We start from the raw sequence: 14,255 nt of genomic DNA on the forward strand, positions 1-14,255 counted from the left end.
TACTAATACCATACTCAGCTCTGTTGATACACTCAAATGCACTAGTTACTGTTGGAAAAAGTGACGATGAAAAATCAAAACTTGAAACTCCAAGATATAGAATTGAAGTATATCTTTAAGTAATTACATAATTCTCTAAGTTTGGTAAAACAGAAGTCATTTCCTACAAAAAAATTTACTATGAGGAAGTCATTCTCTTTCTATGAAAATGGGAAAACAAGTCCTCTCACTTCTAAGCAAAAGTCATTTTTTTCGTAAATATATACAACAATATATCCAGTATAATTCATATTACTTAATCTAACTAATATTTAGACATTATTATTAATTCTTAGTGCTCAAGATTTCATCAAAACACTGTCTTATTTATTTATTTATTTATTATTATTATTATTATTATTATTATTATTATATTATCATTACTATTGGTGGTGGTGTTGTTTTTTAATGAAAAATATTTTTCGTTGTGAAAAACAAAAAAATATTCTATAGAAAATGACTTCAACTGTATTCTTTTAAAGTTCTTATGATGACTCATACCTTTGGGCAGGAACCGAATAAGTGTGAAGCTGACAAAGAAGTGGAGAGCCAAACAATGGACAGAACGTGGGAGTACATAGTCCAACCTAGTACTTTGGAGGCCCAAACATAAAATCTTTTCAAGACTTAGACAAGTGCTGTCGTAATTATTTGTTGCAATAACAAAAACAAGAAAGAAAATAAAATAAAAAATTGATTTTTCTTTTATTCTGACAAATACCAACAAAAAAATTATGCTTTAATCCTAAACAAGTTAGAATCAACTATATGAATTTTTACCGACCAAATGACCATTTTACTAGTTTCCATCCAATTCTTCTTCCAAGTATCTCTCGAGTTCTTGTAACAGCCGAAGTCTTGCTAATTTCAAGTTTAATCGTTATTTGTAATAAAGTTGAAGTGTACATCATCAATCAATTTAATTAACTATAGCAAATAATTGCACTATTTCAGATTATCATATTTATCTTAACATAGAATTAGAGTTAGCTCCCTGTTGTTGTAAGTCAATTTAACATGTGTACGTAAATCTTTTTACACTAGGTATCATGCCCTTGAGCAAACATGATATTTTTAGCCTCTGCAGATATTCCAGTCATGATTAGATTTCCTGAATGAAGGATTCTAGGCTAATCTCATGAAACTTTGATGTTAAGATTGAGAGAAAATGCAAGAGGAAACCCAACCACATCACTCAATAGCGTTAATAAATGCTAATAGCACACGACATTATGCAGCATCTTGCTGAATACAAGGTCAGTAATCCAATGGAAGAAACACAATAATGGGGCCCCCAAATTATGGAGCAAGAACAAAGACATGTACAATGACATCCCCATATAGCTAAAATTTTCACTCCTGAAGTTCATAAACATCACTCCCTAAATCCGTTAATGTCATCCCTATAAATGATGAATGGATAAAATTACAGCCTCATTTGCCCCATTTTTTAAGTTAACAGGACAGCCGGAGGATTGCCTGCTGGGCATCTTTGCCTCCGAGGGCGTCTAGGTGTCTTTCCCCACCCTGTTAGGCTTTTATCCTCCACCAAACTGGCTTCAATGTTATTAAATTGGTGCATTAGTGGTGAGCTCGTTGTCGTTGTGGTCAACACCATGGTGGCAGGGGTGGGGTCCACAACTTTTTTCCGCCTTCCCCTGGTACCTCCATTCCTTCTTGTCAAAGTGGAGTTCCAAGTATGGCCTGTTGCTCTCATCAACCCTCCGAAAATTTGAATGTCTTCGGTCACCTCATGCCTTGACAATGAAGCTAGACCAGGAAGGATATCCCTTTGGAAGTCCCTCCGTTGTCTTCCCCTCCTTGCATTCCCTCTTCGGGGTCGATTTGTTAGTGAACTAGGCCCCTCATCTTCCACTATTTGGACTTCAGGAACAAAAGGCTTGGGCATGTAATCTTCCTCCTCGGTTTCTGTTAGTTGCAATGTCATTGCTTCAAAGTAATCTATGTCCTTCAAAGATTTATCCGCAACCATCATGTTATTATCCTTGCATGTAATTTCTTTAGCAGACGTAGTATCAAGCTCGGCTGCACAAGAAGAGACCGCATCAACAAACCATCGTAGAGGATCATCAGACGGATCACCACATGTTTCCTCAATCGATGTGCAATGAGTGGCTGATGACATGGCAATTATTGCTTCTGCTGCAGTTCTGAGTAATTCCTCACGTTGCTTGTCTTCTTCTCCAGGCAAATTATCCTGTTCAGTGTCCATAACTATAGGGGCTTCGAGATCTATATCCAAGATAGTCTTCTTCACATTGGTCTTATGGCTTTCAGCAGGAACCTGTTCTTCATCCTCAGTAATACAGGAGTTCAAATCAAAGTGATTCCTGATGTTGATTGTTTTCGTCTCCATCACTTTCTCAGTAACAAAGTGTTCAGGTTCTTCGGCCTCAACTTCAAGAGCCATGTTAATGTCAATCACCATACTCCTCTTTTCATGTCTGATACTCTCTCTCTCAGGAGAGGAACGAAGATTAGCAGAAGCGGAAACGAGTGATGATGACTCACTTATGGAAGCAGTGGGAATATCGAGGACTGGAACACCAAGAATTTTTCTTGTTTGTCGCGTCTCACCCACTTCTTTTGTAGTATTGATTCCCTCATTTTTACCATTTGCTTTAGCTTTAAGCCATGGCAACACTGTTGCAGAGTCTTGAAGCTCTCTTTTTTCATTACCAAACTCGACATCTCGCTTGGGATGTTCCTCGCTCATCGCTAGCTCATTTAAGTTGAAGCCTTTTGCAGATTTCGCATCCGTATTGTTAGAGCTAACGAGAATATTCTCACATGCATTATTAGAGGAGGGTTCAGATGTAACCCCCTTAATGTGGCCCAAAGAGTCAAAAGCAGCTGAAGGGAAGTGAATTGGTGATTCTTTTGTCCCAGATGAGGAACCCTGGTGAAAACCGGTCCTATTGGGTAGCTCCCCGGCACAACCTGGATGCAACCTAGAACTTCCATTAGCGTGCCAATAGTTTCCAATTTGACTCTGAGATGAATTGAAGAATGAGTTTGTATGCATTGAGGATAACCTCTGAGTAAAGCTACCATTTCGCTTCTCCCAAGAAGAGACAGAGTGTGGCCATGAACTGTTAAATTCGGAGGAACTCGCACATGGATATGGACTAGCCATCTTGGAAGTAACAAATGGTGGTCCCACTTGAGTACAGTTGGACTGCTCACCATTTCTGCGAGACATATCTAAACTATGTCCTGTTCCATCTTTCCAAATGCCATCCTTAATATGGTGAACTCCAGGAGCTTGATAGGTTTTGTTAATTATTACTGGTGCTTGATGGAAAGCTGCAGGTCTCTTGTCTTCTTCAAGACCTCTTGGCAATGAAGCTGAGCTACCTTTGATGTTACCTGCAAATTGAAGCAAACCCCTTAGTCAAGGTAGGTACAAATAAATTCCGGAAGCTGCTAAACTCGAATAAGATATAAAAATTTCGGAAGGAATTGTTACCTGTTTCATATGCTGAAGTCAACCAGTCCCTCTCTTTCCCTCTACAGTGATCATATCTGTTACTTAAAGAGTCATTTGGCCTTGCACAATTGGAATTCCAAGGCAAAGCCACAAACGGCGGATTTGATCTTGCAGAAGGATTTATGCTTCTAGCCTCTTTATGATTATTACCATAACCAAGAAAATCAACAGGATGGGTTGCTTCATCAAGCTGCGCTGGTTCATTTAGGTCAGCCAACCCAATTGAGCTTCTAAAACACGAATTGGATGTTGAAGCATCTTTTCGGCTATCACTCTTTGCACCACCACCAAGAAAAAACTTTGTTCCACTCTCCTGAGCAACTATATAATTTCCATTATCTCGCAACTGTCCACCTTCTTCTGTATCTACGTAATCATCAGCTGGAAGTTGAAGATCAAACAACTTTTTCCGGACCTTTGAGGGTCTAGCCTCCAAAACATCAGAGGTTTTTGAAGAATAACCATTTTGCATTTGAACTCGACCAAGCTGTACAGCATCCCCTTTTGAAGAACTGAAGGGAGAATTAACAATTTCAGTACCAGATGTAGATGGTCTAGTATAACTGGAATTTTCCAAAGGAAAGTTTGTGATGTGCCATTTCCGGACATCCTCAGATGGTACTTGAGATCCTAGGTGACTGGATGAACATGATGGCTCCATTGATGAGCGAAGTTTATGCATTTCCTTCCTTCTCAATTCGTCCATCATGTCCCTTTGAATTCTGTAAAGGCGATGAAGTTCCACCACCTACATGCAAACCATTGCATAAGTATATTTTCATAATGCAGTTGACACAAGGAAAAAAAAAAAAAAAAAAATTCCAACTTACCTGATTCCTGAATATGGCCTCGTGATCGAGCATTTTCTGCTTTAGAACGTCCTTATCATACCCCGTATATGCATCAGTTATAGTCCTTGACGTGAAACCATTACAATATTGCCCGTTCGGTAAGGTCTTATCTCCATAAAATAGGGGCCAACTGCTGCTATTAGAATCCTCATTAAGGTCCTTCATAGAATAATAGCTCGGTAAAAATCCTTTATAGTGCACTTGTGTTCCCATTCCTGCTAAGATTAGGCATCAAAGAATTTAATTAAAACCAAACAGTTTATTCTGAAAAAACTTCAAAAGCGTTCTAAGAAGATGACCACAAGGAAACAGAATTGAGAAATCATATGATCCCAACACATAACAGCAAACACCAACAGCATTTCAAACTCCAGTAGGCATTATGTAAAGCACATATATATTGAAAGGGCAAACATATCCTTACGGAGTTTCAAAAGAAGTTGTATCAACAGTTATATGAAATCTTGAAATAATTGCGGAGTTAGCTAAAAGCAAAACACAACACATTCGATAATAGCACTAGTAAAGATTAAGACTAAGTTGCTGTTACACTTACGTAAAGTCCGGTGTTCCTCAAGAGTCTTTTAGTTAGGCTTTGAAACGTGTATGTTCATGTATATGAGAATTAGAGATTCTCTAAGTTTCGAGAAATTTGCCAACTAGTGGATTTCTTCATTGACGGGCCCATCGCTTATACCCTAAAACAGAAATAAGAACATCAGGATGCCTTGAAGAATTTTTTGAAGAGAAGATCAATTGCATAGATACTGTCATGAAGAAGACCTTTTTAGGGTTTTTTCCCAAAAAGAGGAAACGTAAAAAAACTATTCTGGTTCAAAGTATGTCTTTCAAAAGCTAACTTCAACTATGTCTTTCAAAAGCTAACTTCAACGACTTTTCCTTTACATAGATCAGCAATTAATGCTTTGTTGACATCTCCATGTAATCGGTTGTATAGATTACATGGATCAAAAGATAAACCGTGTTTCTACCAAGTAAAATGATTCCACATAAACCTGTAAGAAATATTCTTGGAAACCTCGCCATCAAAGGAAAATTGCACCAGAAAAACCCAAGTATTGCACGCATTCTGCACAATTCTCATCAGCAACATGGAAAAAAAAAACTCCCAACTTTTTTTCTCCTAGAGCACACTTTAAAAACCAACTTATGAAACTTGCATAATACTTTTTCAATCACTCCTTTGTTAAAGTTACGTTCACACAGGGAAAAGGTCACTAATAGCATCCATAAATATCAAAATTAGGATTTATGCCCTAAAACAGAAATAAGAATATCAAGACTCGTTGAAGGATTTTATGAAGAGAAGATCAACTGGACAGATACTGTCCTGAAGAAGACTCTTTCAGGTTTTTTTTCCCCAAAAAGAGGAAACCAAAAAGATTATTGTGGTTCAAGTATATCTTTCAAAGTCTAACTTCGAAGACTTTCCCTTGACATTAACCAGCAATTAATGCTTTGTAAATATTTCCATGTAGTTGGTTGTATAGATTGCAATTTAATGATGCCAGATCAGCACATGCAAGATTATCTCCCGGAGTAGAAGACTTTGCTCGCAATGTGTGCACGTGTGCCTTCTTTTTTGTACTTTTTCTAATCTTAATATGCGACAAAAGATATAACTATGTTTCTACCAAGTAAAATAATCCCAAATAGACCTGCTAAATATATTATTAGAAACCTCGCCATCAAAGAACAAATTGCATGAGAGAACCCAAGTATTGCACGCACTCTGCATGATTCTCATCAGCAACAGGGGGGGAAAACTCCTAGCTTTTATTTCTCCTAGAGAACACTATCAAAAAACCAATACATGCCTATACTTTTTCAATCACTCCTTTGTTAAAGTTATGTTCACACACACCGGTTTCAAGACTTAAAATTAATTGCTACCTAATGCATACAGTAACGAGGAACCAAATCGTCTTGTCCATCATTAATTAGAACCACAATGTAGTGCCCGGAGATACAAGAGGAAACAAACAAGACAACAGACAGCGGTCAAGATTGCAATTAAAGGGAAGCCCCGCGCACAAAGCGTCCCGCGTTAGCAGGGTCCGCATTAGACAGCCTACCCTAATGCAAGCACTAGTGGCTACTTCCGCAGCTCGAACCCATGACCTATAGGTCACACATAGACAACTTTACTGTTGCTCCAAGGCTCCCCCTCGTGGTCAAGATTGCAATTAATTTGGAAATTTGTCTCTAAGCAGCACCAAAATCCAAAACTCTCCAGTTACAGCAATCTACTAATGAAGACAGAAATAAGAATATCAGGTCGCCTTGAAGAATTTTATGAAGAGAAGACCAGTAGCATAGATTCTATCCTGAAGAAGAGTCTTTCAAGGGTTTTTTTCCCCAAAAAGAGGAAACGGAAAAAGCTATTCCGCTTCAAGTATATCTTTAAAAAGCTAACTTCGATGACTTTAATTTTTACATAAATCAGCAATCAATGCTTTGTTAACATTTCCATGTAATCGGTTGTATACATTACGTATTACTGATGCCGGATCAGCACATACAAGATAATCTTCAGGAGTAGAAGACTTTGCCTGCAATGTGTGAACGTGTGGACTTCTATTTATACTCTTTCCTAAGCTTAACACGCAACAAAAGAGATAATTGTGTTTCTACCAAGTAAAATAACCCCAATTAGACCTGTTAAAAATATGTGTACTGGATGGGGAGACCAATGAACATTTATACATCCATTGCAAGACAACAACAAATCTATGGAACATGTTCTTTTGTACCCTAGCTATCAGTTGGGTCATGCCCAGAACCATATTTGATCTGCTTAATAACTGAAAGGAGATTAGGAAAAGACATGGAAGTGAAAACTAGTGGCAATTGATCCCAGCCTGCATATGGTGGATGGTATGGGTAGAAAGAAACTCAAGAGTCTTTGAAGATACAAGCAATTCCATACACAAAGTTAGGATGAAGTGCCTTAGTCTTTTCTATTTTTGGTGTAAACACAACCTTTAGGGGGATGCAGGGGATTTTATAGACCTAATTGGCAAATTGTAATATTATAGCTTTATAGATCTGGACAGTTTCCTTTTGGCTCTTATATGAGCTTGTAAGTACCCTTTTCAGCACTACCCAAGTGCAGCCTTTTGCTATATATACAAGATTGTTAACTTTCTCAAAAAACAAAACAAAAAATTCTTAGAAACCTTGTCATCAAAGGACATATTACACAAGGGAAACTCAAGTATTGCACGCACTCTGCACGATTCTCATCAGCAACAAAGGGGAAAAAACTCTTAGCTTTTTTTCTCCTAGAGAACACTTTCAGAAACCAATATATAAGAATTACATATACTTTTTCAATTACTCCTTTGTTAAAGTTATGTTCACACGCACCGGTTTCAAGACTTGAAACTAATCCCTATGATAGCATACAGTAACAAGGAACCAACTGTCTGGTCTGTCATTTATTAGAACCACAATATAGCGGGGATACAAGAGGAAACAAACAAGAAAAGGGACAGCCGTCAAGATTGCAATTAATCTGGAAATTTGTCCTTAAGCATAACCGAAATCCAAAAGTCTCCAATTATCATAATCGACTAATAAAGACAGTAATCTTGTGGTAGCACATAATTGGATTTTAATGTACTCCATTTTCACACATGAACTTTCTACTTGTCACGTTGTGAATCTAATGCACAAAAAATGACTAATATAGGTCCTCCTTTTTAATAATGTCTCAACATTTACTCATACAATTTAAACCTTCACCCAAGAGAAACCACTTTATAAGCAACAAAGTTCTAATCTTTTTCAACTGGAAGAGTAAATGAGGCCACAAGTGTTTTTTTTCTTTCTTCTTGTTCTTCTCAGAAAGAAAGAAAAAGAAAGCTCTTTTATTTTTTAGAGATAGAAGAAAACAAGAAAGAGAGAGAGAGAGAGACGAACAGACACAACTTGTATGAGACTTCAAAGGTTGTGTACTATATTTTTGTATAATAGGGAGAAAGAGAAAAAGAAAGAGAGATCCCAGATAAGAAAATCTTCACACAAACAAACGAGGCTTCTAGAAGAACAATGACATGAAATTTGTCAACATTCGGTCTCTTTTTATTCCTACGGGTTTTTTCTTTTCTCCCAGAGAACACTTTTAAAAACCAACATATGATACTTGCATATACTACTTCAGTTACTCCTTTGTTAAAGTTATTTCACACACCGGTTTCAAGACTTAAAAATAATTGCTCCCTGTTATAGCATACAGTAATCGGTTGTATAGATTATGTAGTAGAACACATTGCTCGTAATGTGTGAATGTGTGGACTTCTCTTTTATACTCTTTCCTAAGCTTAACATGCGACAAAAGAGGTAACTGTGTTTCTACCAAGTAAAATAATCCCAAATAGACCTGTTGAAAATATTCTTAGAAACCTCGGCATCAAAGAACAAATTGCACGAAAGAAGCCCAAGTTCTACACGAACTCTGCACGATTCTCATTAGCAATTTGGTAAAAAAAACTCCTAGCTTTTTTCTCCTAGAGCACACTTTTAAAACCAGTATATGAGACTTCCATATACTTATTCAATTACTCATTTGCTAAATTTACGTTCACAGGCACTCATTTCAAGATTTCAAATTAATTGTTCATTAATTAGAATCACAATGTAGTGCCCAAGGATACAAGAGGAAACAAAGAAGATAACGGACAACGGTCAAGATTGCATTTAATCTGAAAATTTGTCGATAAGCAGAACCGAAATTCAAAAGTCTCCGATTATCACAATCTACTAATAAAGACAGCAATCTTGTGATGGCAAATAAGTTGGATTTTAATGTACTATACTTTCACCGTGAGCTTTCTACTTGTCACATTGAGAATCTAATTGACAAAAAAATGACTAATATTGGTCCTTCTTCTAATAAAGTCTCAACCTTTACTCATGCAATTTAAAGCTTTACCCAAGATAAACCACTTTATAAGCAACAAATTTCCAATCTTTTTTTATCGGAAGAGTAAATGAGGCATAAATTATAAACACAAGAAAAGATCCCAAACAAAGACGATCACCAGTAAAATTCAGCAAATAACAACAGAAATACTGTATATAACATAAGAGAATGTATAAACCCAATTAACCATAGAATCCAAAACCATTTTAAGATTAAACATGAATGAATTAACCCATTAACTAAACTAAACAAAGCATAAAATAAGAAATATTCTGTTCTTGAGTCTTTAAAGTCAAGTAAGAATAAATCTAAAAAAGCAAATATACAAGAACCCAAGTATTGCACGCACTCCGCACGATTCTCATTTGTTTAAAAAAACTCCTAGCTTTTTTTTCTCCTAGAAAACACTTTCAAAAACCAATATATGAGACTTGCATATACTTTTTCGATTACTCATTTGTTAAAATTACGTTCACATGCACCGGTTTCAAGACTTAAAATTAATTGCTCCCTATGGCATACAGTAACAAGGAACCAACTCTTTTTGTCCATCATTAATTAGAAACACAATGTAGTGCTCATGGATACAAAAGGAAACAAAACAAGACTACGAACAACGATCAAGATTGCAATTAATCTGAAAATATGTCGCTAAGCATAACAGAAATCCAAAAGTCTCCGATTATCACAATCGACTAATGAAGACAGCAATCTTAAGATAGCACATAAATTGGATTTTAATGTATCCACTTTCACATATGAGCTTTCTACTTGTCACATTAAGAATTTAATTAACAAAAAAATGACTAATATAGGTCCTCCTTCTAATAAAGTTTCAACCTTTACTCATGCTATTTAATACTTTACCCAAGCAATCACTTTAAAAGCAACAAAGTTCCAATCTTTTTCAATTAGAAGAGTAAATGAGGTAGAAACTATAAACACAAAAGCAAGAAAAAGATCCCAAATAGAGAGGATCACCAGTAAAATTCAAGAACTTAATCAAATCTACAAATAACAACAGATATATTGTATATACAATTACCCATAGAATCCAAAACCATTTAAGGACTAAACATAAATGAATTAACTCATTAACTAAACTAGACAAAACAAAAAAAAAATAGAAAATATTCTGTTTGTCAGTCTTAAAGTCAAATAAGAATAAATCTTTAAAACAAAAAAAGCAAATATACAAGAATTTACCTCAGCCCCACATCTTGGAACCACTTCATGGATTGAAAAATGAACACAACTTGAAGCAAGTCATCAACACAAGAATCATAAAGAATTGAGTGACCCCAAAAGTGGGATTAACTCAAAAATGGAAAGAAAAAGAAAACAAAATAATAAATAGTATAATAATTATTATTATTATTATGAAATAAGTAGAAGGAAAGAACAAAATGGGTAGTTAAAAAACACCATTGAAGAAGCTCAGATCCTCATAAAACTGAAAAAAAAAGATTGGAGATTTCGATCTACTAGGGGCCACAAGTGTTTTTGTTCTTCTTAGAAAGAAAGAAAATAAAAGTTTTTTTAGAGAGAGAACAAGAAAGAGAGAGAGAGACAGACAGAACTTCTCTAAGACTTCAAAGGTTGTGTAGTACTATATTTTTGTAAGTATAATATTGGATAGAAAGAAAGAAAGAAAGAAAGAGAGAGATCCCAGATAAGAAAATCTTTTACACAAACAAACGAGGCTTCTATAACACAGTGACATGAAATTTGTCAACATCCGGTCTCCTCCTTTTTATTCTTCTGCTTTTTTTTATTTTTTTGACTAAGTTACATAATCCGCGATCGCCTAAAAATAATTACATTCGCTAATCAAACATATTAAAAATGTATAAAGAGTTTCAAAGGATAAGTTTTCGCTATGCAGAAGGTCTATCAGTATACGTATTACCTTACTTTCGATTTAAAAAAAATATTTCCACAAAATTAACGCATGACTTCCAGGCCAAAATGTATATTTCATATATATTATATATTAATACATAAAAATAATATCTGATGGCTATTATTTTGGTGGGATGCTACGTGTGTTAGTTTCTCTTCTACTTTTTTTTCATTTATATTATGTTTGTTTGAATATTTTTTAGTTATTATAATAATTTATGTTGTTTGGACGCTTTAAAAATATCAATAGGTGCATGACGGATTCTTCAAGAGTAAATGTATTTTTCTAAAATACGATGGGGGTGTAGAAATATTTTTAAAAATTACGAGCAATATGATTATAACAAATGTTATTAGAAAAATATAATATAATAACATGAAAAGTTATTTTTTGAAGAAATTATTATTATAGTGAAATGTTATTATGGAAGATGTATGGGGAGATCACACTACTATTACTTCCCTTTCTCTCTGTGATGATTTTTTTATTGTAATTTTAATAAATTTTTATATGTGTTTTTGAGGAAATGAAAAAGGAATGGCCATTTTCTAGATTCTCTCCACTTTCCTTGCTTTTGGTTCATCTCCCCTTTTGTCGCCTTATATTAAACTACTATACAATCATATTCTGTGTGTGCTTATTCTTGTGATAATTTTATTTGAATAGATTTTGATTAGTCCTTTCACTTCTTAAATGTGACAGTTTGTATCTTTAATTTCTTAATTAACGGACAAAATGAGGTAAATATTATCTGATACACATAACATATTCATATACAGTGTTTACACAAACATAAAATATATATAATACTCTTCCCGTGCCAAATTATTTAGCATTATTTTCTTATTAGTTTTGTTTCAAAAAGATTAGTGTTCATTTTTATATTTAAAAATAAATAACTTTAATTTTCTCATTTCAGGCTTAATAAAAAGCTTTTATAACACATAAATGTTGTGTCTTGTTCGAGATATCAAATTTCAAGAGTCTTATAGTTATATAAAAAATTTATTGCATGTTTAAGATCATAAATTTTAAGAATTTTTTTTTTTCCTTAAAATTTGTGTTGGATCTATGCTAAACAAACTGGAATGGGGGAAGAATGTATTTTCAGTTATACTGTCATCATTAATTATGATTCATAATTAATGCAAACACATTTTTCCCTTAATCTATCACTAACTATACTAATTACTGTATGCAAATATTTGACTAATTTTGTCTACCTAATTTGATTGACATACTTTCAGAAGATAAATTATACCACTTAATTATATATTTTGGATCTTTGAGGAAAAGGTCACTAATAGCTTCTGTAAAATATGAAAAACTGCACACTTCTTTTCTCAGTTTAGTTTTCTTTTGAATTTTGAGTGAATTATTTTGTTCAAATGGGAATTTATACTTTCCTAAATACTTTCAAAAGAATATTTCCTTTAAAGTAGTTGTTTGTGTAGTTCTCACCGTTAAACTTTACTTGTACTAGTAGAATTCTGTACAAAGATTCCTCTGTGATCTTTATGTCTTTCTAGTTCCTTTCCTCCTATAATTCTTTAGTCTAATCATTTGAAAGTAATTCATCAATAATTATTTTGAAAAATACAAAATTATAATAATAAATTTTAAGTGTCAAGTGATAGAGCATGATCTGGGAATGTTTCAAATTTCTGAAGCCACCCATAGACGCGTTTAATTTTATAAATTTTGGCGCTTTTTTTGGTAGTTTCGAAATCACTTTTGAATATTACCAAGACAAAGATCGCCTAATATTTGATAAAAATATTCAAATTGATTAACCAAATAAAAACAGCTTCTCTCCAAAAGTGATTTTTTGAATAAATCACTTTTGACTAAAAAATTTTTTTTTTAAATAAGCCGATTTTGAAAGTTTGATCAAACATGTTACTAATGTGGTTCTCTATTATAATCTAAAACTGAAGAAGTAACTGTTTTGCAACTTCAAAAAGTTAAAGGGATTTAATTCGAGTTACTCTTTTAATATTATACATATTTAATAGTTAGATGATATTTTGCATTTTATTGGCTTGCGCGTGTTATTCTTTCTAAATTATGCATCCACGTTGTAATGTGCTAGGTGCTTATGTGCTAGGTGCTCTCTTTAATTGTCAAAACAAATTTAATGTTGTAATTTATGTTACGAATTTGAGGCTTGCTCAAACATCTTATCAAAAAATCATGTATAATAGAAAAGTATTTTTTTTTTTTTGGATCTTTCACCCCGCATTCAATACCTGTTTGCTTCGATTAATTCGTGATTCGCATCACATATAGCGTATATTCTCACGTTCGAACTCAAGCAAGTGAATAAAGGTGAAATAACTCTTTCCATTTCCCCCCACAATCTTTGTAAAAAGTAATTGAACTTGAATTCCAACACATGTGATCATGCTTTTTGAAATCCTAAAAATAAGAATAGTATTTTTAATAACTATAAGGTATATTAGGGCTTTAATTATTTTTTTTCCATTTTAAGTGGTTTCAATTATCTGAATAGAGTACTTAATTTAGTATTTGTAGCAGAGGACTAAAATATCAGACAAAAGTGGGACCCACTGGCACTTTTGGTAGGATGAGGTTTCTATAAAAAGGTTTCTTTTTATTTCTTCTAGGACTAGGTACATTTGCTAAAATGCCCTCAGAATATAAGTAAATTTACTAAAGTAGGGAGCAAAAAAAATAAAGTTCTTTTAATGCTTCTGATAGTGTCTGATTGGTTGATACAGTACTGTACTGTGTAATTAAAAAAACAAGTACTGTACAAAATACCATTAGATTTTCAAGTACCAACATGGTATTTTTGTAGCAGCCCAAGGACTTAGAAGAAAATCCCTACACATCCAAAAGATTTTCTTAAAAAAATAAAAGGCTTAATGCATACGCGGCCCCCTAAATTTGTCACTTTTTTCCTTTTCGCACCCTCAACCAATATGATCTTTTGGCCATAAATACCAAAAACTTTTTCACTTTTTTGGAATTTTTGAAGTT

The 14,255-nt window shown here is 34.1% G+C and overlaps 1 protein-coding gene across 5 annotated transcripts; it reads right to left on the reverse strand.

The window, feature by feature from the left end:
- Window positions 1–1,216: 1,216 nt before the first annotated feature.
- Window positions 1,217–10,965, reverse strand: LOC132067876 (uncharacterized). 5 transcript variants are annotated; one of them, XM_059461266.1, is made up of 4 exons: window positions 10,775–10,965; window positions 4,381–4,616; window positions 3,530–4,298; window positions 1,217–3,429 (listed from the first exon to the last, which is right to left on the reverse strand). In XM_059461266.1, the coding sequence occupies exons 2-4, from the start codon at window positions 4,612–4,614 to the stop codon at window positions 1,490–1,492; spliced, it is 2,943 nt and encodes a 980-aa protein (XP_059317249.1). In that variant the 5' UTR covers window positions 4,615–4,616; window positions 10,775–10,965; the 3' UTR covers window positions 1,217–1,489. The 5 variants fall into 5 exon arrangements, with proteins under 5 accessions (XP_059317249.1, XP_059317245.1, XP_059317247.1 ...); XM_059461262.1 differs by having other exon boundaries at window positions 10,556–10,965; XM_059461264.1 differs by having other exon boundaries at window positions 4,381–4,619; window positions 10,556–10,965.
- Window positions 10,966–14,255: the final 3,290 nt, after the last annotated feature.

Source organism: Lycium ferocissimum, chromosome 8 (genome assembly GCF_029784015.1).
Source record: "Lycium ferocissimum isolate CSIRO_LF1 chromosome 8, AGI_CSIRO_Lferr_CH_V1, whole genome shotgun sequence".
NCBI lineage: Eukaryota > Viridiplantae > Streptophyta > Magnoliopsida > Solanales > Solanaceae > Lycium > Lycium ferocissimum.

What these genes read in the sequence shown, in the direction of transcription:
- LOC132067876 (XM_059461266.1), bottom strand. Translation starts at nt 4,614, where the DNA reads ATGGGAACACAAGTGCACTATAAAGGATTTTTACCGAGCTATTATTCT. An exon ending in AGGCCATATTCAGGAATCAG is followed by an intron (nt 4,299 to 4,380) that starts GTAAGTTGGAAT and finishes GTTTGCATGTAG; the next exon opens with GTGGTGGAACTTCATCGCCT. An exon ending in GACTTCAGCATATGAAACAG is followed by an intron (nt 3,430 to 3,529) that starts GTAACAATTCCT and finishes TTCAATTTGCAG; the next exon opens with GTAACATCAAAGGTAGCTCA.